General features: G+C 51.5%; 1 protein-coding gene across 1 annotated transcript in view; it reads right to left on the bottom strand.

The window, feature by feature from the left end:
- Positions 1-786: 786 nt before the first annotated feature.
- The window catches only part of LOC144611831 (spectrin beta chain, non-erythrocytic 4-like), a 74,756-nt gene continuing 48,804 nt past the window's right edge, over positions 787-26,738 (bottom strand). Inside the window, 12 exon segments of the mRNA XM_078431117.1 lie at positions 787-997; positions 2,452-2,494; positions 4,096-4,269; positions 5,362-5,648; positions 8,229-8,277; positions 9,904-10,370; positions 11,565-11,761; positions 15,045-15,129; positions 16,348-16,486; positions 17,818-18,062; positions 22,551-22,925; positions 26,006-26,210. Of these exon segments, the coding sequence (XP_078287243.1) occupies positions 833-997; positions 2,452-2,494; positions 4,096-4,269; positions 5,362-5,648; positions 8,229-8,277; positions 9,904-10,370; positions 11,565-11,761; positions 15,045-15,129; positions 16,348-16,486; positions 17,818-18,062; positions 22,551-22,925; positions 26,006-26,210 (2,431 nt within the window). The 3' untranslated portion in view covers positions 787-832.

The following is a 26,738-nucleotide window of genomic DNA, read 5'->3' as shown; positions in this document are numbered from 1 at the left end:
GCTCAGGTCTTTACTCCTGCCCATTTCTCCTGCATCCAACACATCAACTTCAAGAACTGACTGAAGGTATCACAAAATACTGGTATTTATTTCACAAAATGCTGGAGTAACTCAGCAGGTCAGGCAGCATCTCGGAGAGAGGGAATGGGTGACGTTTCGGGTCGAGACCCTTCCGCAAGAACTGACTGTTCACTTGCTGCCTAATGTATCCCACCCCATTAACAGGTGCCATTGTAACAAGATAGTCAATGTCATTCACTTCGCCTGTCAGTGGTCATAATGTTTTGGCTCATTATGTTCCCACCGGTGGTTAAAACAAGCACCTTGCCTCCTTCAGAAGATTGCCGTTTTTCTTTGCAAAGAACATTCAAACTTGCAAGAGGTGATGGTCATCTTTTTTTTAATAAAATATGTTGATGGGAGGGGATATTTTCTCATATTCATTGTCATTAAATAAACCATGATCAAGCTGGAACAGACTGAGCCAGATGCGTGGAACTGGAGTACAGAGGCAGCACAGAGCCCTAACAAACTGGCCACCCACTGGGGCTGAAACAATCCCACACATACCCTCCCAGCTCAGATTCTAGCCCGAGGATTCACGCACGGGCGCAGACAACGGATCCGTTTGGGGGACGATAGAAAGTCTTTGCGAGTCCATTCAAAAGGAAGCAACTGCAGTGGGTCAACCTCCGTGTAAATTATAAAATTAAAAACATTCGTTGCTCGGGTTGGAGATGAGATAATTTGTGCCTGGCCAGGTGCAGACCAACGCCAAGCCCCCCCCCCCCCCCCCCCCCCGCAGTTTGTTATGTCAAAAATAATCCTATCTTCATTTCTTCTTTCCGAAGAGGCTGAATCTTCGGTCGCTGTCCCTCTTGGGGTTGCCCTCATCGGTGGACGAGGTAGTCGGGACGATCTGACCACTCTGCTGGGCGATTTCTGCGTGCTCCGCGATGGCTGTGGAGATAGCCTTGATCCAGTCGTCCATCTCATCCTGCGAACAGGTTGAATTTAGTTTAGCTTAAAGCAAAGATACTAGAGGAGCAAGGTGAACCACTCCGTCAAAATCGCCTATACTGAAGTGTAGGAGCGTAATGGCCGCCATTTTAGTAAGCAAACCCCACCGTTCGCTCTGCCTCTCGCAGTGTAATCAGTGTTTTGGGGGAACAGTACGTGTGATGATACCATTAAAATGCAGAATATATCTCATCTATCAATTCACAGATTTTTGTTATTTTTCTTTATAAATGTTTCTGCAAGTTTCTGCCGACTAAAATGGCCGCCGTGACATACTACGGTTTTTAGGGTCGAGTGGTCTATCTTGTTCTGCTCTATTATCTTTGGTTTAAAGATACAGCGCAAAAGCAGGCCCTTCGGCCCACCGAGTCCATGCCAACCAGTGATCCCCGCACACTAACACTATCCTAACCACTAGTGACAATTTACAATGTTACCAAGTCAACTAGCCTACAAACCTGTGTGTCTTTGGAGTGTGGGAGGAAATGGGAGCACCCGGAGAAAACCCACATGGTCACGGGGAGAACGTACAAACTGGACAGCACGGTGGCGCAGCGGTAGAGTTGCTGCCTTACAGCGAATGCAGCGCCGGAGACCTGGGTTCGATCCCAACTACGGGTGGTTTGTACGTTCTCCCCGTGACATGCGTGGGTTTTCTCCGAGATCTTCGGTTTCCTCCCACACTCCAAAGACACTAGTTTGTAGGTTAATTGGCTTGGTAAATGTACTATCCTAGTAGGTGTAGGATAGTGTTAGTGTGCGGGGATCGTTGGTTGGCGCAGACCCGGTGGGCCGAAAAGGGCCTGTTTCTGCACACTATCTCTAAACTAAACTAAAAATACATCACCCAGAGTCAGGATCGAACCCGGGTCTCTGGCGCTGTAAGGCAGCAGCTCTACCGCTGCGCCACCGTGCCGTCCTATTCTGTCTCCATCCATTTCCCAGCTTTGATCCCAGGGAAATCCCACAGCGTACAGACCCCAGCAATGGCCCCCTGGCACCCCCTGGTGCCAACTATCTCACTCCCAAATACGGGACAAGGTGGCATCACCACCCCGCGCCCCCACGTGACCTCACCCAGCCAGCGGTCACGTGCTCCCGCTCCACCAACGGCGGCTGTCCCGGGCCCGGAGGCGGGTTGCCACGCAACCTCCATCAGACGAACACACTCGGCCCCTCTCCCCGAACACACTCCGTTAGCCTACACTTTCCTGGTCGGGGCAGTGATGTCACCCTTTGTCCCTTATTTGGGAGTGAGAAAGTTGGCAACCCTACTAATACGGGACAAGGGCGGTCCCGTACGGGATAAACCAATTTAGCCCAAAATACGGGATGTCCCGGCTAAGACGGGACAGTTGGCAACCTTACTGGCACCTCTCTTACCCCAATTATCGTGCCACCAAGTGCCAACATTGACAGAGTGAAGCTCACCTCATCTTTTGCCTGGAATAGGAACTCATTGCCATCGCATGTCCTGTCACAATGAAAAAGAGTCTTAAATGAAAGAAGAAATGGAGCACGTAAAATATGGAATAAAACACGTTTCCATAAATCCTTCACAACTAACTCATCTGTACAAATCAACTCTCAATGGCTGGAGAAAAAAAACTATCCTTGAAACCGAAGAAGTGTTATCGGGATATTGGACTTTTATGAAATTTACAAATGTGTATCATCAGTGAATCAATACTTTGATCCCAAAATGTTACACGTTCAAACAGACAGCAGTGGATTTTTTCTTCTCCACTTATCATCTCCACCCTTCTCTTCACCTCCTGACTCATCTTCCAATCAACCCCTCCTCACTTGGACCCACCTATCACTTGTGAGATCTTGCCCCACCTCTTCATAAGCTCTCGGAGCAGAATCAGTCCATTCGGCCCATCCAGTCTGCTCCACCATTCAATCGTGACAGATTGTCCTTTCCCTCTCAACCCCATTCCCCTGCCTTCGCCCCATAACCCCTGACATCCGTTCTAATCAAGATCACCTTTACTTCCCCTCATCTCTTCCCACTAGCTTTCTTCACACCTGCCAGTCTGAAGAAGGGGCCCGATTCCCCGAATCTGGGCAAAATACTTTGTGCGTTTACGCTATCTACTCTTCTCATGTAGATCGTAGTCACACACCTCCATAGGACCATCCCTCATCCTCCTGCGCTCCAAGGAATGAAGCCCTAGCCTGCTCAACCTCTCCCTGTAGCTCAGGCCCCTCGAGTCCTGGCACCAACCTGGTAAATCTTCTCTGCACCCGATCCAGCTTATAAATACATCTGCCCAAAAAGTATTTTGAAAAGTCGTAAGTCGTATAAAGGGGGAGGTTTCTCACCAAACTGAGGTGAGAAAAAACTTTTTCAATAGACAATAGGTGCAGGAGGAGGCCATTCGGCCCTTCGAGCCAGCACCACCATTCAATGTGATCATGGCTGATCATTCTCAACCAGTACCCCGTTCCTGCTTTCTCCCCATACCCCCCAACTCCGCTATTCTTAAGAGCTCTATCTAGCTCTCTCTTGAATGCATTCAGAGAATTGGCTTCCACTGCCTTCTGAGGCAGAGAATTCCACAGATTTACAACTCTCTGACTGAAAAAGTTTTTCCTCATCTCAGTTCTAAATGGCCAACCCCTTATTCTTAAACTGTGGCCCCTTGTTCTGGACTCCCCCAACATTGGGAACATGTTTCCTGCCTCTAATGTGTCCAACCCCTTAATAATCTAATACGTTTATATACGTTTTTCACCCCGAGAGTTGTGAATCTGTGGAATTCTCTGCCACAGAGGGCAGTGGAGGCCAATTCACTGGATGAATTTAGAAGAGAGTTAGATAGAGCTCAAGGGAGGTGGGGAGAAGGCAGGCACGGGTTACTGATTGTGGATGATCAGCCATGATCACAATGGATGGCGGTGCTAGCTCGAAGGGCCAAATGGCCTCCTCCTGCACCCTATTGTCTATGTTTCTGTGCGCATCGACTGCAATAGCTTCCTCTGGCAGCTCGTTCCAGGTGCGGACTGCCCTCGAAGTGAAGAGGTTGCCCCTGAGTTTCCCGTAACGCTCTGTCTTTCTCGCACACTGACCGGACTTTGAACACAAACTTCTTCTTCTTGTAATTGCTGGCGATTTCGCAGGTGACCTCGCTGAGCGTAATGGGTGACTCGCCATTGTGGGTTGCTCCTGCTTTGTGACTCTTGGCATCTTTATAAAACCCCAGGTCTCCTTTACTTATCACGCAGTAAATGTTAATCCATGACCTGAACAGCAAAAATACAAGTGTATACAGAGTGAGCTTAGGAAGGAACTGCAGATGCTGGTTTACACCGAAGATAAAGACACACAAAGCTGGAATGACTCAGGCAGCATCTGCACAGTGGCGCAGCGGTAGAGTTGCTGCCTTACAGCGCTTGCAGCGTCGGAGACCCGGGTTCGATCCCGACTACGGGCGCCTTCTGTACGGAGTTTGTATGTTCTCCCCGTGACCCGCGTGGGTTTTCTCCGGGATCTTCGGTTTCCTCCCACACTCCAAAGACATACAGGTTTGTAGGTTAATTGGGTTGGCATAAGTGTAAATTGTACCTAGTGTGTATGTGTGTGCGGGGATCGCTGGTCGGCGCGGACCCGGTGGGCAGAAAGGGCCTGTTTCCACGCTGTATCTAAACTAAACAAATAAAGGTGCCCGGGCAGATTTGTAGTTTAATCGGCCCTCTGTAAAATTGTCACTAGCGTGTAGAGAGTGCAGGAGCAAGTGGGATAACACGGAAATAGTGTGAATGGGTCAATGGTCAGTGTGGACAAGTTGGGCCGAAAGGACGGTCTCAATGCTCCATGACTCAGTGAGAGTGAATAGCGTGAATGGTCGGCGCGGGCCGAATGGCCTGTTCCCGCGCTGCATCTTTCAATCCACCCAAAGTTTCTACTGTGGAGAGCTCCAACCGCGGGGCCTGTGGACTCTTAACACGGTGAAGCCCGCGGTCTCGGGTGAGAAGAGGCTGACTCGGGAGCTCCGTGCCGCGGAGAGTTTTATCAACCGTCCCGACGCGGGGAGTTTCGATCGCCCCGACGCGAGGGCCTCGGACAGTCGGCAGAGGCAACTACGGACAGTTCAACAGCCCCGACCGCAGGTGAACAAAGAGGAAGATGATTGCCTTCCATCACAGTGAGGAATGTGGAATCCGCTGTGGTGGATGTTTACGTTAAATTGTATTTAATGTGGCTGTGTGTCTTGTTGCTTTTCACTTAGTATGGCTGCGTGGTAACTCAAATTTCACCGCGAATTAATAAAAATGGTGCATCTGACGATGAATTGATATTGAAATCGTGAAGTGTGGACGGCAAGATCGAAATACCTGCTGGATGATTTTTTCTTCGCTGCTTCGAACTCATGCTTGCGAGTGAGGAAGCCCTCCTGCTCGGCCGTGTGGGTCACGGCGACCGGCGTCGTGGTGCTGCTCTGGGGCGAAGGGGCCGAGCGTGAGCGCCGGCTCTCCCCGCCCGCCTGGCTCGGGTCCTTCGGCCGCGGCCTCCTCCTGGGCTTGGGCCGGTCCCTGGCTCGCGGCCTGTCCGGGCGTGGGACTCTCTCCGGGAGCTTCTCCATCCCGTTCGGAAGCCCGGCGGTGAGGGAAGACTCACGTTCCTGCAATGTAGAAGGGGTTCACAGTTGACTGAGGAGAAACATAGAAAATAGGTGCAGGAGTAGGCCATTCGGCCCTTCGAGCCTGCACCGCCATTCAATATGATCATGGCTGATCATCCAACTCAGTATCCCGTACCTGCCTTCTCTCCATACCCCCTGATCCCTTTAGCCACAAGGGCCACATCTAACTCCCTCTTAAATATAGCCAATGAACTGGCCTCAACTACCTTCTGTGGCAGAGAATTCCACAGATTCACCACTCTCTGTGTGAAAAAAAACTTTCTCATCTCGGTCCTAAAAGACTTCCCCCTTATCCTTAAACTGTGACCCCTTGTTCTGGACTTCCCCAACATCGGGAACAATCTTCCTGCATCTAGCCTGTCCAACCCCTCAAGAATTTCGTAAGTTTCTATAAGATCCCCCCTCAATCTTCTAAATTCCAGCGAGTACAAGCCGAGTCTATCTAGTAAAGGCGACAGTGAGGCACACAATCGGGAAAATGAATCAGGAGGACAGTGAGACCAGTGGGAGAGCCAAGGGTGGCAGAGGGACGGAGAGAGAGGGGAAGAAAGGGTTACTCAAAGTTAGAGAGATCGAAAGTCCTTCCATGGGTTGTAAGCTGCACAAGCGAAATTTGAGATGCTGATCCTCCAATTTGCATTGGACCTCAGTCGAATAGTGGAGGAGGCCCAGGACAGAAAGGTCAGTGTGGGAATGGGAGGGGGAGTTAAAGTGTTTGGCAACCGGGAGATTGCGTAGGCCTAGGCGGACTGAGCGGAGGTGCTCAGCGAAATGATCGCCGAGCCTGCGCTTGGTTCTGGAGAGGTGCAGGTGAACCTTTGTCTGCCCTTTTGGCTCTAGATTCCGACGATTCGGCGCCTAAAACAAGGTGCTGGTGTCAATTGGAAACTCAATTATGAATAAGGCGTAGGCCATTTAGAACTGAGATGAGGAAAAACTTTTTCAGTCAGAGAGTTGTGAATCTGTGGAATTCTCTGCCTCAGAAGGCAGTGGAGGCCAATTCTCTGAATGCATTCAAGAGAGAGCTAGATAGAGCTCTTAAGGATAGCGGAGTCAAGGGGTATGGGGAGAAGGCAGGAACAGGGTACTGATTGAGAATGATCAGCCATGATCACATTGAATGGCGGTTCTGGCTCGAAGGGCTGAATGGCCTCCTCCATTGTCTATTGTCAAGGTGCAGGAGACCGCAGACAGATAAGCCTGTGATGACTGCCCGGTGGTGCAGCAGGTAGAGCTGCTGCCTCACAGCGCCAGAGACCCGGGTTCGATCCTGACCTCGGGTGCTGTCCGTACGGAATTTGCACGTTCTCCCCGTGAAATGGTCGCCTAGTCTTAGAAACATAGAAAACAGGTGCAGGAGGAGGCCATTTGGCCTTTTTCTAGCACCGCCATTCACTGTGATCATGGCTGATCATCCACAATCAGTAACCCGTGCCTGCCTTCTCCCCATATCCCTTGATTGCACTAGCCCCTGGAGCTCTATCTAACTCTCTTTTAAATTCATCCAGTGAATTGGCCTCCACTGCCCTCTGTGGCAGAGAATTCAACAAATTCACAACTCTCTGGGTGAAAAAGTTTCCTTCTCACCTCTGTTTTAAATGGCCTCCCCTTTATTCTTAGACTGTGTGTGGGCCCTGGTTCTGGACTCCCCCCAACATTGGGAACATTTTTTCCTGCATCTATCTTTGTCCAGTCCTTTTATAATTTTACATGTCTCTGTAAGATCCCCTCTCCTCCTTCTGAACTCCAGTGAGTTTAGTCTCGCCGACGTGCACGAAGCCACACCGGGAACACTGAATGGAGTTGACAAAGGTTCTGAAGAGGAGCGTGTGAACCTCTACCTTCCTCTTTGGCTGTGGATTTAGATGGTTCCGTGCCAGAAACTCCGCAACGTTCAATGTCAAAAAGTCAAGTCAAGTCAATTTTATTTGTATAGCACATTTAAAAACAACCCACGTTGACCAAAGTGCTGTACATCTGATTAGGTACTAAGGAAAAAAATGAAACATACAGTAGCACGCAAACAGTTCACAGCGCCTCCTCAATGAGCCTCAAACGCTAGGGAGTAGAAATAGGTTTTGAGCCTGGACTTAAAGGAGTCGATGGAGGGGGCAGTTCTGATGGGGAGAGGGATGCTGTTCCACAGTCTAAGAGCTGCAACCGCAAAAGCGCGGTCACCCCTGAGCTTAAGCCTAGACCGCGGGATAGTGAGTAGCCCCAAGTCGGCCGACCTGAGGGACCTGGAGTTAGAGAGGGGGGTTAGAAGATTTTTGATGTAGGGGGAGGAATGTCCATTTAGAGCTTTATACGTGAATAAGAGGAGCTTGAAGTTGATTCTGTACCGTACAGGAGCCAGTGGAGAGAGGCCAGAATCGGGGTGATGTGGTCCCTTTTACGGGTACCCGTCAGGAGTCTCGCTGCGGCGTTTTGGACCAGTTGCAGGCGGGACAGGGAAGATTGGCTGATCCCAGTGTATAGGGAGTTGCAGTAGTCTAGGTGGTAAACTCGTTCAGCCTAAATTGTTCCCCCCAGGGCAAGGATGAGCTTGGTCTTACTCACCTTCTCCTGCAGTTGCTCCACGATATCAGCCATAGTTGTTCTCCTGTCCCTGTGGAAACAAGGCCACCGTAGTCAAACCACAAGTTTCCGTACAAGGCATCTTTTTGAAAACGTGCAGGAGGAGGACCTTCGGCCCTTCGAGCAAGCACCGCCATTCATTGTGATCATGGCTGATCATCCACAATCAGTAACCCTTGCCTGCCTTCTCCCCACATCCCCTGATTCCGCTAGCCCCTAGAGCTCTATCTAACTCTCTCTTAAATTCATCCAGTGAATTGGCCTCCACTGCCCTCTGTGGCAGAGAATTCCACAAATTCACAACTCTCTGGCTGGAAATGTTTTTTCCCACCTCGGTTTTAAATGGCCTCCCCTTTATTCTTAGACTGTGTGTGGCCCCTGGCTCTGGACTCCCCCAACATTTTTCTCACTTCAGTTTTAATCTAAGGTAGCAAATTGCTGGAGTAACTCAGCAGGTCAGGCAGCATCTCGGGAGAGAAGGAATGGGTGACGTTTCGGGTCGAGACCCTTCTTCAGACTGATATCAGGGGAGGTGGCTGGACAAATATAGGATGTAGTAGGAGACAGGAAGATTAGTGGGAGAACTGGGAAGGGGGAGGGGAAAGAGAGGACAGAGGAACTATCTGAAATTATATTCGTTTTAATCTTATCAGGATGCATCACAGCTTGGTTTGGGAACAGCTCCATCCAAGACCACAGGAAATTGCAGAGAATTGCAGACGCAGCCCAAACCATCACTTAAACCAACCTCCCTTCCACTGACTCCATCTACACCTCACGCTGCCTCGGCAAGGCCAGCAGCATAATCAAGGACCAGTCTCACCCCGGCCACTCCCTCTTCTCCCCTCTCCCATCAGGCAAGAGGTACAGAAGTGTGAAAACGAGCACCTCCAGATCCAGGGACAGTTTCTTCCCAGCTGTTATCAGGCCACTGAACCGTCCTACCACAACCAGAGAGCAGTGCTGAATTACTATCTACCTCTTCGGTGACCCTCGGACTATCGTTAATCAGACTTTACCTTGCACTAAGCGTTATTCACGATATTCCCTTTACAATATATCAGTGAATGACCCGATTGTAATCATGTATTGTCTTTCCGCACGCAACAATAAACGTGACAATAAATTAAACTGAACGACGTTTGTATGGAGATGCTGATGCTGTACGGAACAGTACAGCTGCCACAGGAAGCCAAGGGGCAGATGGTTGGACAAAGGCCAGCGATGAAAAGACAGAAGGTGTTCAATAAGGATAGAAGAGGTGCGAATTGTGAAGCCAGAGGAAGGAACAGGAGGAGAAAGGGGGGAGCGGGGAAAGGGGAGAGAAATGGGTGGAAGTGGGGCGAGGGGAGTTGGGGGGAGGGAAGGAATGAAAAAAGAAAACAAACAAGGTGTGGGAAGGAAGTGCAGATGCTGGTTAAACCGAAGATAGACACAAAATGCTGGAGTAACTCAGCGGGACGGGCAGCATCTCTGGAGAGAAGGAATGGGTGAGATTTCAGATCGAGACCCGTCAGCAGAATGAAGAAGGGTTGAGACCCCTCTAGGTTGTTTGTCTACAATGACTGCCCGGGAGGGAGGGGGGAGGAGGGAGGAGGGGGAGGGCGGGGGAGTGGGGGGGGAGGGGAGAGGGGGGGAGTGGGGGGCTTTCACTCACCCAGCTTCGTGCTCGGATTCCCGCGGTTCGCTGTGCGGTTCTGACCGATCACCCCGGCGCTCAGGCCTCCCCTCCGCCGGCTCTGCCTTGCCCTGCGGCCGCTCCCGCCTGCCCTCAGACTGGTGCCTCCGCGGGGCAGCAGGCTCCGGCCTGTCCTGCTGCGCCGGCAAAGCCTCCATCGTCGCTGCGCGCTGCTCTCCCTCCCCGCCGCATCTGTCCCGGTCCCCGGGGTCATCGACCATCTCCAGCTGGGCCTGCTGCTTGATGGGGCGGGTCCCGGCCACCGCCACCGACTGCTTGACCGGAGACGGCCTGGACTCGGGCAGCACCCTACGGCTCAACATGGGAGTGGCCGGCTGCTGCTGCTGCGGCTGCTGCTGCTGCTGCTGCTGCTGCTGCTGCTGCTGCTGCTGCTGCTGCTGCTGCTGCTGAATGGCAAACGGTGACTTGTTCTCCATCCGCTCCAGCTGGGGACACATCACAACAATACGCCTTAGACGTGCAGCGCGGAAACAGGCCCCTCGGCCCACTGAGTCTGCACCGATTACCGATCACCCCATACACTGGCCCTATCCTACACACTAGGGACAATTTACAATTTACCGAGGGCAATCAATCTATAAACCTGCAAGTCTTTGGAGTGTGGGAGGAAACCGGAGCACCCGGAGAAAACCCACGCGGGTCACAGGGAGAACGTACAAACTCCGTACAGACAGCACCCGTGGTCAGGATCGAACCTGGGTCTCTGGCGCTGTAAGGCAGCAGCTCGGCCACTGCAGATGATGCTGGTTATGTAGGTTCATTACCCGCCCCCAGCACCCCCACACACCCACCCATGACCTCCCCATCCAATCCCCTCCCCCTCTGGCTCCATCTGACCAGCATCACAGCTCAATGTGCTTTCACCTTTCTCTTTCCAGCCTCTGTCTTCGTTTCTAAACGCTCCCCTCTTCTCCAGAGATGCTGCCTGACCCGCTGAGATACCCCGGCAGTTTGCGTGTATGTAAAACAGCGACTGGGCAGGCAGGCCACCTGGTGAGTGGGTGAATCAAGGACCAGAGGGCGTGGGTTCACGGTGAAGGGGGAAAAATTTAATAGGAATCTGAGGGGGTAGCTTTTTCACACAGAGGGTGGTTGGTGTGTGGAATGAGCTGCCAGACGAGGTAGTTGAGGCTGGGACTATCCCAACGTTTAAGAAACAGTTGGCCAGGTTCATGGATAGGGCAGGTTTGGAGGGATGTGGGCCAAACGCGGGCGGGTGAGACTAGTATAGATGGGGCATGTTGGCCGATGTGGGCAAGTTGGGTCGAAGGGCCTGTTTCCACACTGTATCACTCTATGGCTCAATGACACCCTATGGGCAGCACGGTGGCGCCGCGGTAGAGTTGCTGCCTTACAGCGAATGCAGCGCCGGAGACCCGAGTTCGATCCCGACTACGGGCGCCGTCTGTACGGAGTTTGTACGTTCTCCCCCTGACCTGCGCGGGTTTTCTCCGAGACCTTCGGAGGCGTGCAGGTATGTAGGTTAATTGGCTGGGTAAATGTACAAATGGTCCCTAGTGGGTGTAGGATGGTGTCAGTGTGCGGGGATCGCTGGTCAGGCCCACCGCCCCACCGGGTCCGCGCCGCGTCTCTAAACCAAACTAGACTCCATGACCTACCGTGGTGAGTCTCCGTAGCGAGCTGAAGCGCTCCTCCCACGCGGCCGCCGACTTGCGGAAGGACTCGTGCCGCTTGATCAGCTGCTCCACCTCGTCCACGCTCTCGCCGATCTGCTTGCTGGTCACCACCCGCTCCTGGGTGCTCAGCCACGACTCCGCAACCACCGCCTCCTGCGCAAACTGGTGGACCTCCAGCACTGAGGGGGGAGCCAGAGATCACGTCAATGGCCCGCCACCCCACCCCACCCCACCCCACCCCCCCCTGGGTTTGTACGTCCGTGAGCGAGGGGAGCAGAATCAGGCCGTGCGTTTATGAAGGACGTCCTTGCTATTGAGGCAGTGCAGCGTAGATCCACCAGGTTAATCCCCGGGACTGTCATGAGGAAAGATTGCAAAGACTGGGCTTGTATTCACTGGAGTTTAGAACGATGAGAGGGGAGATCTTATAGAGACATATAAAATCATAAAAGGACTGGACAAGCTAGATGCAGGAAAAATGTTCCCAATGTTGGGGGAGTCCGGAACCAGGGGCCACACACACAGTCTAAGAATAAAGGGGAGGCCATTTAAAACTGAGGTGAGGAGAAACTTTTTCACCCAGAGAGTTGTGAAGTTGTGGAATTCTCTGCCACAGAGGGCAGTGGAGGCCAATTCACTGGATGAATTTAAAAGAGACAGAGCTCTAGGGGCTAGTGGAATCAAGGGATACGGGGAGAAGGAAGGCACGGGTTACTGATTGTGGATGATCAGCCATGATCACAATAAATGGCGGTGCGTACAGGCTCGAAGGGCCAAATGCACCTATTTTCTTTTTTTAAAATTTTATTTTATTTTTTTTAATTTTTTTTTGAAAAGCATATGTACGAATCGAAATTTAAAAAAAACACATTTGTTACAAAGTTCTTACATAGCTTCAATTTTTTAATTTTTGAAGAGAGAAGGTAAAAATAATAATATAAAACTATAAACTTGGGAAGAGTTTCTGTGTGACACGTAATTGTTACATGTGGCAAGTCACAGCGAAATTCTTCGCTTGCATATCCAAGGTGTGTAAATAGTCGCCACCTAAAGGGCGCTGATAAAACTTACAAAGTATCCCTCCTCACCCCATTCTCCAGCCTTCCCCCCATAACCGTTAACACCCATCCTAATCAAGAATCTATCCATCACTGCCTTAAAAACATCCATTGACTTGGCCTCCACAGCTAGGGTTGCCAACTATTGCACTCCCAAATACGGGACAAGGTGACGTCACCGCCCCGCGCACCACGTGACCTCACCCAGCCAGCGGCCACGTGCTCCCGCTCCACCAATGGCGGCCGCTGGCTGGGTGAGGTCACGTGGTGCGCGGGGCGGTGACGTCACCTTGTCCCGTATTTGGGAGTGCTATAGTTGGTGGAGCGGCCGCCATTGGTGGAGCGGGTGCACGTGGCCGGTGGCTGGGTGGGGTGACGTCACCCTTTGTCCCTTATTTGGGAGCGAGGAAGTTGGCAACCCTACTAATACGGGGACAAGGGCGGTCCCGTACGGGACAAACTAATTTAGCCCAAAATACGGGATGTCCCGGCTAATACGGGACAGTTGGCGACCCTGTCCACTGCCGTCTGTGGCAATGAATTCCACAGATCCACCACCCTCTGACTAAAGAAATTCTTTCTCATCTCCCTCCTCAAGGAACGTCCTTTAATTCTGAGGCTGTGCCCTCTGGTCCTACACTATCCCACCAGTAGGGGCATCATCTCCACATCCACTCTATTCCAGGTTAGGCAACAAGACCAGATGGACAGCCATTTGGCCTATTGGTACGTGGGCCCTATGGTCATTTAGCATGGAAACAGGCCCTTCAGCCCACTGAGTTCATGCTAGCCATCAGCTAACCCAAGCCTAGCTAACTGCAAATTGTATGGCGTCAGGCAACTAGAGTAGGTGGAAGATTCTAGCGCATAAGATGGTTATTTGGCCAACTGCTATGCGGGCCTTAAAGTCATTCGTGGTTTTGACAATAGACAATAGACAATAGACAATAGACAATAGGTGCAGGAGTAGGCCATTCAGCCCTTCGAGCCAGCACCGCCATTCAATGCGATCATGGCTGATCACTCTCAATCAGTACCCCGTTCCTGCCTTCTCCCCATACCCCCTCACTCCGCTATCCTTAAGAGCTCTATCCAGCTCTCTCTTGAAAGCATCCAATGAACTGGCCTCCACTGCCTTCTGAGGCAGAGAATTCCACACCTTCACCACTCTCTGACTGAAAAAGTTCTTCCTCATCTCCGTTCCAAATGGCCTACCCCTTATTCTTAAACTGTGGCCCCTTGTTCTGGACTCCCCCAACATTGGGAACATGTTTCCTGCCTCTAATGTGTCCAATCCCCTAATTATCTTATATGTTTCAATAAGATCCCCCCTCATTCTTCTAAATTCCAGTGTTTCCAAGCCCAATCGCTCCAGCCTTTCAACATACGACAGTCCCGCCATTCCGGGAATTAACCGCAAGAAATCGCGGAGAATTGCGGACGCAGCCCAGACCATCACACAAACCAACCTCCCATCCATCGACTCCATCTACACCTCACGCTGCCTCGGCAAGGCCAGCAGCATCATCATCAAGGACCAGTCTCACCCCGGCCACTCCCTCTTCTCCCCTCTCCCATCAGGCAAAAGTTACAGAAGTGTGAAAACGCACACCTCCAGATTCAGGGACAGTTTCTTCCCAGCTGTTATCAGGTGAGTAAACCATCCCACCAACATCTAGTGAACAGTCCTGACCTACTATCTACCTCATTGGAGACCCTCGGACTGTCTTTAAAAAGACTTTAATGAACTTTATCTTGCAGTAAATGTTATTCCCTTTTTCACGTATCTACACTGTGGATGGCTTGATTGTAATCATAGATTACATAGAAACTAGGTGCTGGAGGAGGTCATTTGGCCCTTCGAGCCAGCACCGCCATTCATTGTGATCATGGCTGGTCATCCACAATCAATAACCCGTGCCTGCCTTCTCCCCATATCCCTTGATTCCGCTAGCCCCTAGAGCTCTATCTAACTCTCTTTTAAATTCATCCAGTGAATCGGCCTCCACTGCCTTCTGTGACAGAGAATCCCACAGAGTCACAACTCTCTGGGTTATCTTTCTGCGGACTGGTTAGCACGCAACAGCAAGGTGCATGGTGAGCAAGTGCAGGATGTCCTGTTGTTTGTGCGTTACCATCCAGTGCTGATATCTGTGATGTTTGGTGGACCGTGTGGGGTGGGAGGACCCGTTGCTCCTCCCGTGCAGCAGGTGGTGCTGCACAGGACAAAGGGATGGTTATCTCTGTCTGTACACAGTGTGTGAGTGTGCAGACAGATCTTGTGGCTGCAGCCATTTTTTAGTTGTCTTGCTGCCAGCATTGTTAATGTAATAAAGACTTCCGTTGTACCATGAGGACTCTCAAGTTTTATACAGACATAGAACAAGAACACGACAATACTCACTCTGTTGTAACCACTCCCAGTGCTTCTCCCACTTCTCCATCATCTCGTTCTGCTTCTTCAGCACCTTGTCCAGCCTCTCCTGAATCTACAAACAAGCCAGAGCTGGAGTCAGATTCAAACTCTCAACACTACGAACCTCGTGTTGGAGGGAACTGCTACGGTAGCCAAAGGCCCCAGTGTGTGGGAAAGAACTACAGATGCTGGTTTACTCCGAAGATGGACACAAAATTCTGGAGCAACTCAGCGGGCCAGGCAGCGTCTCTGGAGAGAAGGAATGGGCGACGTTTCGGGTCGAGACCCTTGTTCAGACAGAATCAGGGGAGAGGGAGACACGGAGATATGGATGTTTCTCAAGAGAGAGTTAGATTTAGCTCTTTGGGCTAAGGGAATCATGGGATATGTTGAGAAAGCAGGAACATGGTACTGATGGTGGATGATCAGCCATGATCATGTTGAATGGCGGTGCTGGTTCGAAGGGCCGAATGGCCTCCTCCAGATGTTTCTATCAAGGGTAAGGTGTGGATGACGAGAGATCAAAGGGGATGAAGTTCAAGGGAAATGTAGAATGGGTTGCGAGGTGAGGGGAAGGTGACAAGGCAGACAAAGATAAAATTTAATGAGGGCGATCAGACTGGTCGGAGAACTAGGTCGGGGCAGTGTAGTATTGATCAGGCAGTTCTGAACAGTAATTTGGATATAATGCTCTCATAGAGTCAAACAGCACAGAAACAGGCCTTTCGGCCCAACTTGCCCTTCCCGACTAAGATGCCCCATCTACACTGATACCACCTGACTATTTTCTTGATGAATTAAGGAACATTATTTGTATTAAACGGGTCCAATTGATTGCAATGCACTTCCGATCAGGAACTTGGGAACTAGTTAAAATTAACTTTGGCAATTGGTGAGAAGAAAAAAAGCTGTCTTGGAATAAGAAATGTTTCCATGTAACCTCCCTGCAGTAATCAGATACCTGTCTATTAGGCGGTGCAGCGGTAGAGTTGCTGCTTTACAGCGCCAGAGACCCGGGTTCGATCCCGACTACGGGCGCCGTCTGTACGGAGTTTGTACGTTCTCCCCGTGACCTGCGTGGGTTTTCTCCGAGATCTTTGCTTTCCTCCTACACTCCAAAGACGTGCAGGTTTGTCGGTTAATTGGCTTGGTACAAGTGCAGAATGTCCCTAGTGCGTGTAGGGTAGTGATAATGTGCTGGTCGGCGCGGGCTGAAGGGCCTGTTTCCGCGCTTTATCTCTAAACTAAGCTACGATCTGTCAGTTTCACGGCAGGTTGATTGACTAATTACCTCACCAGAAGCCTGGAGTTTGCTAGTGAGCAAAGTTTTGCCCAACTCAACGCACGACTTGAGTTTCTTGTGCCGGGCTTCAATCTCCCCTCTGAGCCCCTGGTGATAATTCATCAGTACCTCCACCGAAGAGACGTCTCTGGGGAAGAAAAGGCCGTTACTGTTTCACCACGCCCTTGATCGACTGAAAGGTGTAGCGTGGAAACAGGCCCTTCGGCCCACTGAGTCCATGCCGACCATCGGCCACCTGTTCACTCTAGTTCTACTTTTGATTCTACTCCCTACGCTCACTCTCCCCACACCCCTCCCCCACTCTCTCCCCACACCCCTCCCCCACTCTCCCCACACCCCTCCCCCACTCTCCCCACACCCCTCCCCCACTCTCCCCACACCCCTCCCCCACTCTCCCCACACCCCTCCCCCACTCTCCCCACACCCCTCCCCCCACACCCTTCCCCCACTCTCCCCACACCCCTCCCCCACACCCTTCCCCCACTCTCCCCACACCCTTCTCCCACTCCCCTCCCCCACTCCCCCCACACCCTTCCCCACTCCCCTCCCCCACTCTCTCCCCACACCCCTCCCCCACTCTCCCCACACCCCTCCCCCCACTCCCCTCCCCCACTCTCTCCCCACACCCTTCCCCCACTCCCCCCACACCCTTCCCCACTCCCCTCCCCCACTCTCCCCACACCCTTCCCCCACTCCCCTCCCCCACTCTCCCCACACCCCTCCCCCACTCTCTCCCCACACCCCTCCCCCACTCTCTCCCAACACCCTTCCTCCACTATCCCCTCGACCCAATGCCCCATCTGCCCACTGTTCCCCCTGCCCGTTGACCCTGCCCACTGTCCATTCTGCCCACTGTTCCCCCTGCCCGTCACCCTCTTTGACAGTTGCCCCCCTGCATACTTCCCCCTCCTGCCCTTTGCCCCTCGACTTGTTGACCCTACCCACTGCCCTTTCTGCCTGATGCCCCTACCCATTGCCCCCCTCTTTGCCCATTGCCCCTGGCCCCCTTCCCATCTTTACCCACTGCCCTTACTGCCTGGTGCCCACTCTACCCACTGTTGCCCCCTCTGCCCATTCACCCATTGCCCCCCTCTGCCCCTTTCACCTGTTGCCTGCTCTACTCATAGCCGCCCCTGCCCAGTGCCCTCCTCTGTCCACTGCCCTTTCTGCCTGATGCCCCTACCCATTGCCTCCCTCAACACATTGCCCCTCTGCCCATTGCCCTGCCCACTGCCCCCTCTGACCACTGCCCCCTCTCTGCACAGTTACCCCAGCCCATTGCCCCATCCACCCTTTGATCCTTTCTGCCTGGTGCCCACTCTACCCACTGTTGCCCCCCTCTGCTCATTCACCGTTGCCCTCTGCCCCTTTCATCTGTTGCCTGCTCTACCCATAGTTACTCATGCCCAATGCCCTCCCCTGCCCACTGCCCCTTGCCCGTCTCCGCCCGTCACCTACCGAGGCTTCTCTCCGGTGCCGATCTGGCAGATGATGCTGTCCATCCAACCCACCAGCTCACGCACCAGGCCAAAGAAGCGGATCTTGTCGCCGGTAGTGGTGAGCTGCAGCTTGCGCTGGTCACAGGTGCCCAGCAGCTCCTTCCAGGCCTGCATCACCTGCTGCTCCTGCATCTGGATGGCCTCCGCGTTCTCCCCCGCGTACACCGTCCGCAGCTGTGCCGCGTTCTCCTGCAGCTGCCGCACCTGGAAACAGAGACGCCGCCCAGAGTCACAGCCGGGCACAGCAGCCAAACCGGCCCTTCGCATCCAGGCCCACCACCCACTCCTGCATTCATCCCAAATCAGCTAGAGAGTGGTCCTCACCTCCCATCTTCATCAACCAGAGAGTGGTCCTCACCTCCCATCTTCATCAACCAGAGAGTGGTCCTCACCTTCATTCTTCATCAACTAGAGTGAGTGGTCCTCACCTCCCATCTTCACCAACTAGAGTTTGGTCCTCACCTCCCATCTTCACCAAGTAGAGAGCGGTCCTCACCTCCCATCTTCACCAACTAGAGTTTGGTCCTCACCTTCATTCTTCATCAGCTAGAGTGAGTGGTCCTCACCTCCCATCTTCACCAATAGAGAGTGGTCCTCACCTCCCATCTTCACCAAGTAGAGAGCGGTCCTCACCTCCCATCTTCACCAATAGAGAGTGGTCCGCACCTCCCATCTTCATCAACTAGAGAGTGGTCCTCACCTTTATTCTTCATCAGCTAGAGAGTGGTCCTCACCTTTATTCTTCATCAGCTAGAGAGTGGTCCTCACCTTTATTCTTCATCAACTAGAGTGAGTGATCCTCACCTCCCATCTTCACCAACTAGAGAGTGGTCCTCACCTTTATTATTCGCCAAGTAGAGTGGTCCACACCTCCCATCTTCACCAACTAGAGTTTGGTCCTCACCTTCATTCTTCATCAGCTGGAGAGTGGTCCTCACCTTTATACTTCATCAACTAGAGAGTGGTCCTCACCTCCCATCTTCATCAACCAGAGAGTGATCCTCACCTCTCACCTTCACCAACTAGAGAGTGGTCCTCACCATTATTCTTCACCAATAAAGAGTGGTCCTCACCTCCCATCTTCATCAAGTAGAGTTTGGTTCTCACCTCCCATCTTCATCATCTAGAGAGTAGTCGCCACCTTTATTCTTCACCAAGTAGAGAGTGGTCCTCACCTCCCATCTTCACCAACTAGAGAGTGGTCCTCGCCTTCATTCTTCATCAAGTGGAGAGTGGTCCTCACCTTCCATCTTCACCAATAGAGAGTGGTCCTCACCTCCCATCTTCACCAACTAGAGAGTGGTCCTCACCTTTATTATTCGCCAAGTAGAGTGGTCCTCACCTCCCATCTTCATCAACTAGAGTTTGGTCCTCACCTTCATTCTTCATCAACTAGAGAGTGGTCCTCACCTTCATTCTTCATCAACTAGAGTGGTCCTCACCTCCCATCTTCACCAAGTAGAGAGTGGTCCTCACCTCCCATCTTCACCAACTAGAGAGTGGTCCTCACCTTCATTCTTCCTCAGCTAGAGAGTGGTCCTCAACTCCCATCTACACCAACTGGAGAATGGTCCTCACCTCTCATCTTCACCAGAGAGTGGTCCTAACCTCCCATCTTCATCAACTAGAGTGAGTGGTCCTCACCTTCATTCTTCACCAACTAGAGTGTGGTCCTCACCTCCCATCTTCATCAACTAGAGAGATCCTCACCTTCCATTTTCACCAACCAGAGAGTGGTCCTCACCTCCCATCTTCACCAACCAGAGAGTGGTCCTCACCTCCCATCTTCATCAACTAGAGTATGGTCCTCACCTCCCATCTTCATCTACTAGAGAGTGGTCCTCACCTCCCATTTTCACCAACTAGAGTGTGGTCCTCACCTCCCATCTTCATCAACTAGAGTGTGGTCCTCACCTCCCATCTTCACCAACTAGAGTGTGGTCCTCACCTCCCATCTTCATCAACCAGAGAGTGGTCCTCACCTCCCATCTTCATCAACTAGAGTATGGTCCTCACCTCCCATCTTCATCTACTAGAGAGTGGTCCTCACCTCCCATCTTCACCAACTAGAGTGTGGTCCTCACCTCCCATCTTCACCAACTAGAGTGTGGTCCTCACCTCCCATCTTCATCAACTAGAGTGAGTGGTCCTCACCTCCCATCTTCATCAACTAGAGTGTGGTCCTCACCTCCCATCTTCATCTACTAGAGAGTGGTCCTCACCTCCCATCTTCACCAACTAGAGTGTGGTCCTCACCTCCCATCTTCACCAACTAGAGTGTGGTCCTCACCTCCCATCTTCATCAACAAGAGTGAGTGGTCCTCACCTCCCATCTTCATCATCTAGAGTTTGGTCCTCACCTTCATTCGTCATCGGCTAGAGAGTGGTCCTCACCTTTATTCTTCATCAACTAGAGTGAGTGGTCCTCACCTTCATTCTTCCTCAGCTAGAGTGTGCTCCTCACCTTCCATCTTCACCAACTAGAGAGATCCTCACCTTCCATTTTCACCAACCAGAGAGTGGTCCTCACCTCCCATCTTCATCAACTAGAGTATGGTCCTCACCTCCCATCTTCATCTACTAGAGAGTGGTCCTCACCTCCCATATTCACCAACTAGAGTGTGGTCCTCACCTCCCATCTTCATCAACTAGAGTGTGGTCCTCACCTCCCATCTTCACCAACTAGAGTGTGGTCCTCACCTCCCATCTTCATCAACCAGAGAGTGGCCCTCACCTCCCATCTTCATCAACTAGAGTATGGTCCTCACCTCCCATCTTCATCTACTAGAGAGTGGTCCTCACCTCCCATCTTCATCAACTAGAGTGTGGTCCTCACCTCCCATCTTCACCAACTAGAGTGTGGTCCTCACCTCCCATCTTCATCAACTAGAGTGAGTGGTCCTCACCTCCCATCTTCATCAACTAGAGTGTGGTCCTCACCTCCCATCTTCATCAACCAGAGAGTGGTCCTCACCTTCCATCTTCACCAATAGAGAGTGGTCCTCACCTCCCATCTTCATCAACTAGAGTTTGGGCCTCAACTCCCATCTTCATCATCTAGAGTTTGGTCCTCACCTTCATTCTTCATCAGCTAGAGAGTGGTCCTCACCTCCCATCTTCATCAGCTAGAGTGGTCCTCACCTTCATTCTTCCTCAGCTAGAGTGTGGTCTTCACCTCCCATCTTCATCAACTAGAGTTTGGTCCTCACCTTTATTCTGCATCAGCTAGAGTGGTCCTCACCTTCATTCTTCACCAGCTAGAGAGTGGTCCTCACATCCCATCTTCACCAAGTAGAGAGTGGTCCTCACCTCCCATCTTCACCAAGTAGAGAGTGGTCCTCACCTCCCATCTTCACCAGCTAGAGTGGTCCTCACCCACCTACCTCATTGGAGAACTTTGATCTATCTGTAATCAGACCCCAATGCTCTACCTTTCTACCATTCCACCAGGTGGCGCCGTCAGCAATGGCAGCCTCACCCACAGTCTGTGTGTTTAAAAAGTTTGTGTTAATGTATACCAGGTTGTTTTGCTGAACTGCAGTGGGTGTTGTGACCGGAGGAGAGAGGGCCGATACCAGAGTAGTACTGCAGAGAACAACAAGTCTGTTCTAGACAAGGAGAACCGGTGCGGAAATGTGCTGATCGAGTGATTAGCTGGACCCGTGACGACTCATGTATAAATATACAGCCGGTGCACAAACTAACGGAGTTGGTTCGCCGCGAGGAGCTGCGAGAATGACTCTCCCAGTCCCGCTAGCGTAATAATGTCTGGCAGCCACAGCCGGACATAAAAACAGCTTTTTTCCACGAGTGATAGTCCTACTCAATAACCAAAGTCTGTAGTCTCTTTTTTTGCTCTGGTTTACTTTCACCCGCACGTTTAGACCGTAACGTCGTATCCTTATTGTTTTGATGTGTTTATGCTTTATTCTTAATTGTTAACTGTGTGTTTGTGTTGTCATTTGTGAGCGGAGCACCAATGCACATTCCTTGTATGTGCATATACTTGGCCAATAGACTTATTCATTCATTCATTCATTCATTTAGATTTTTTAGATTTTTTTAGATTTAGAGATACAGCGCAGAAACAGGCCCTTCGGCCCACCGGGTCCGCGCCGCCCAGCGATCCCCGCACACTAACACTATCCCACACCCACTAGGGACAATTTTTACATTTGCCCAGCCAATTAACCTACAAACCTGCACGTCTTTGGAGTGTGGGAGGAAACCGAAGATCTCGGAGAAAACCCACGCAGGTCACGGGGAGAACGTACAAACTCCGTACAGACAGCGCCCGTAGTCAGGATCGAACCCGGGTCTCTGGTGCTGTAAACCAGTAGCTCTACCACTATGGCACCGTGCCGCCCTGAATTACTTCAGCGTTTTGTGCCTATCTGAAGGCAGAGATAGATAGATTCTTGATTAGTACGGGTGTCAGTGGTTATGGGGAGAAGAATGGGATTTGGAGGGGGAGATAGATCGGCTGTGATTGAATGGCGGAGTGGACCTGACGGGTCGAATGGCCTAATTCTGCTCCTATCACTTATGACCAACCGCTGCGCCACCGTGCCGCTCATTCATTCATTCATTCATTCGTTCATTGATAAAGTTGTGCCTTTACTCTGAGCATCAGTGTCGGAAGGTGTTTGTTATGTCGGAGCGCGGGAGGGCTTTAACACTGAAGTGAGATACCTGGATAACGAGCGCCTGGATATCGTGTTCGAAGGAGCTGAGCATGCGTTGCAGAGTGAAGGTGCTGGTGGAGTCGCCGATCGCCACGTCAGGGAGCAGCTTGTGCTTCTCCTCGATGTGGCCGACCACGTCCTTGCAGTCGCTGAAGAACTTGTGCAGCTCCTGCGAGGCGGACAGCATCTGGGCACGGGTCTCCATCAGCTCCAGCAGGTCGGCCCAGGCCTCGCACAGCCCGTCCTTCCACTCGGCGATGGTGACCGCGTCGCCGTGCCCGTAGTCGATCAGCTCGTCCACCATCTGGTTGACCGTGTTCACCCGCTCCTGGCCGATCATCGCCGTCTCGTGCGCAAACTCCGTGAACTTCTCCAGCAGCAACTGCAAGGTGCGCAAACCACAGCGTCTTAGTTTAGAAACATAGAAAATAGGTGCAGGAGTAGGCCATTCGGCCCTTCGAGCCTGTACGCACCGCCATTCAATATGATCATGGCTGATCATCCAACTCAGTATCCCGTACCTGCCTTCTCTCCATACCCCCTGATCCCTTTAGCCACATCCAACTCCCTCTTAAATATAGCCAAAGAACTGGCCTCAACTACCTTCTGTGGCAGAGAATTCCACAGATCCACCACTCTCTGTGTGAAGAAATGTTTTCTCATCTCGGTCCTAAAAGACTTCCCCCTTTTCCTTAAGCTGTGACCCCTGGTTCTGGACTTCCCCAACATCGGGAACAATCTTCCCGCATCTAGCCTCTCCAACCCCTTAAGAATTTTATATGTTTCAATAAGATCCCCCCTCAGTCTTCTAAATTCCAGCGAGTATAAGCCCAGTCTATCCAGTCTTTCTTCATATGAAAGTCCTGCCATCCCAGGGATCAATCTGGTGAACCTTCTCTGTACTCCCTCTATGGCTAGAATATCTTTCCTCAGATTAGGAGACCAAAACTGTACACAATACTCCAGGTGCGGTCTCACCTGGAGTTTTAGTTTCGAAGGGCCGAATGGCCTCCTCCTGCACCTATTTTCTATCTTTACAAACAAACGTAAAAAATAGGTGCAGGAAAACATCGTGCAAAGCCACTTGTGGGAGACCAGGATCATTTAACAATAGAGTAATATGTGGAGTGGGCCGTGTGTGTTGTAAGGGAAGGTCGGCAAGACTAGGTAGACACAAAATGCTGGAGTAACTCAGCGGGTCAGGCAGCATCACTGGAGAGAAGGAATGGGCGACGTTTCGGGTCGAGACTCTTCTTCAGACTGATGTCAGGGGAGGGGGCACGACAAAGGTAGAATGTCAATAGACAATAGGTGCAGGAGGAGGCCATTCGGCCCTTTGAGCCAGCACTGCCATTCACTGTGATCATGGCTGATCATTCACAATCAGTACCCCGTTCCTGCCCTCTCCCCATATCCTGTCGGCAGAGACAGTAAGACTAGTGGGAGAACTGGGAAGGGGGAGGGAAGAGAGAGGGAAAGCAGGGGTTATCTGAAGTTAGAGAAGTCAACGATCATACCGCTGGGGTGCAAACTACCCAAGCGAAATATGAGGTGCATATTTTGTATTTCATATTTGCCGTGGGCAAGGCTACGTTCTGCTAGAGTTTCGAAGGGTTAGATGAAACTTAATTGCAACTTATAAGACTCTACAGAGGTGATGAGGAGAGAATGGATTCTCCAGTGGGAGATTCAAGATCTAGGGATAGATACCGAGTGCTGGAGTAACTCAGCAAGTCAGGCAGCATCTCTGGAGAAAATGGATAGGTGTTGTATTGGGTCAGCTGCCCGAGTTACTCCAGCAGTTTGTGTTGAAACTGGAGTAGGCCATTCGGCCCTCCGAGCCAGCACCTCCATTCAATATGATCATGGCTGATCATCCAAAATCAACACACCGTTCCTGCTTTCTCCCCATATCCCTTGATTCCGTTAGCCCCAAGAGCTACATGTAACTCTTTTGAAAACATCCAGTGAATCGGCCTCCACTGCCTTCTGTGGCAGAGAATTCCACAGATTCACAACTCTCTGGGTGATAAAGTTTTTCCTCATCTCAGTCCTAAATGGCCGACCCCTTATTCTTAAACTGTGACCCCTTGTTCTGGACTCCCCCAATGTCGGGAACATTTTTCCCGCATCTAGCCTGTCCAATCCCTTAAGAATTTTATATGTTTCTATAAGATCCCTTCTAAATTCCATTGACTATAAGCCCTGTCGATCCACTCTTTCATCATATGTCAGTCCCCCCTTGTCAATCCAGTCTCTTTAGTTTAGAGATACAGCCCTTCTAGTTGACCTTAGTGTGTGGGGGGGGGAATGAGAAAGTGGGATAACATAGAACTAGTGTGAACGGGTGATCGATGGTCAGCATGGACTCAGTGGGCCGAAGGGCCTGTTTCCACGCTGTACCGCTAAACTAAACAAAGGAGCAGAATCAGGCCATTCAGCCCATCAAGTTTCGATCTTGCACATTTACACCATTCATCCATGCACTCGAGCCAATTTACAGCGGCCAATTTACCTCCAAATCTTCATGTCTATTGGGATTACCTTAGATACAGCATGGAAACAGGCCCTTCGGCCCACCAGGTCCACGCCGACCATCGATCACCCGTTCACACTAGTTCTATGCTATCCCACTTTCGCATGTTAGGGTCAATTTCCAGAGGGCCAATTAACCTGGTTCGATCCTGACCTCTGCTGTTTTTTTGCGTGGAGTTTGCACGCTCTACCAGTGACCGCATGGGTTTCCCCTCGGCTGCTCCGGATTCCTCCCACATCCCAAAGACGTGCCGGTCTTCGTACGGGTCTGGGAGTTAAACCGGAGCACCCGAGGGGAAACCCACACGGTCAAAGGGAGAACGTGCAAACTCCACGCAGAAAAACCCGGCAGAGACCAGGGTCTCTGGCTCTATCAATAGACAATAGGTGCAGGAGGAGGCCATTCGGCCATTCGAGCCAGCACCGCCATTCAATGTGATCATGGCTGATCATTCTCAATCAGTACCCCATTCCTGCCTTCTCCCCATACCCCCTGACTCCGCTATCCTTAAGAGCTCTATCCAGCTCTCTCTTGAAAGCATTCAGAGAATTGGCCTCCACTGCCTTCTGAGGCAGAGAATTCCACAGATTCACAACTCTCTGACTGAAAAAGTTTTTCCTCATCTCAGTTCTAAATGGCCTACCCCTTATTCTCAAACTGTGGCCCCTTGTTCTGGACTCCCCCAACATTGGGAACATGTTTCCTGCCTCTAACGTGTCCAACCCCTTAATAATCTTATACGTTTCGATAAGATCTCCTCTCATCCTTCTAAATTCCAGTGTATACAAGCCTAGTCGCTCCAGTCTTTCAACATATGATAGTCCTGCCATTCCGGGAATTAACCTAGTAAACCTACGCTGCACGCCCTCAATCGCTGCCCCTCCCCCCCCCCCCCCACATTGGGAGTGAACGCCACAATGACTCACTGTGACGTGCTCGAAGTCTTGCCCGAGTTCCGGAGATCCGGCCACCACCTCCCGCTCGGCGATCCACTGCTCCAGTTCATCGACTTCGCGGTTGAGCTGGAAGAGCCAGTAGTGCTGCTCCAGCGTGCCCTTGCGCTCCTCGGCAAGGTCCTTCAGGCTGACGTACAGCCGGTCAATCTGAGACTGCTGCTTGCTGATCTGCTCACTGTACCAAGGCACAAAGGGTTAACTCGATATACATCCACCTGCCACAGGAGGAGTGTCGCTAAGCTGCCATAGAAACATAGAAACATAGACAATAGGTGCAGGAGTAGGCCATTCGGCCCTTCGAGCCTGCACCGCCATTCAATATGATCATGGCTGATCATCCAACTCAGTATCCCGTACCTGCCTTCTCTCCATACCCCCTGATCCCTTTAGCCACAAGGGCCACATCTAACTCCCTCTTAAATATAGCCAATGAACTGGCCTCAACTACCTTCTGTGGCAGAGAATTCCACAGACTCACCACTCTGTGTGAAAAAAAACTTTCTCATCTCGGTCCTGAAAGACTTCCCCCTTATCCTTAAACTGTGACCCCCTTGTTCTGGACTTCCCCAACATCGGAAACAATCTTCCTGCATCTATCCTGTTATAAACCACCCTGCCATAGGAAAGAAGCTGGTAAGGGTTCTATCGTAACTTAACCCTTACTGACATTCTTCCTATATGGTAATTTAACCCTTAGCAGGGA

This window comes from Rhinoraja longicauda, chromosome 41 (assembly GCF_053455715.1).
Source record: "Rhinoraja longicauda isolate Sanriku21f chromosome 41, sRhiLon1.1, whole genome shotgun sequence".
Lineage (NCBI taxonomy): Eukaryota > Metazoa > Chordata > Chondrichthyes > Rajiformes > Arhynchobatidae > Rhinoraja > Rhinoraja longicauda.
This window is presented reverse-complemented; position numbering and strand designations above follow the sequence as displayed.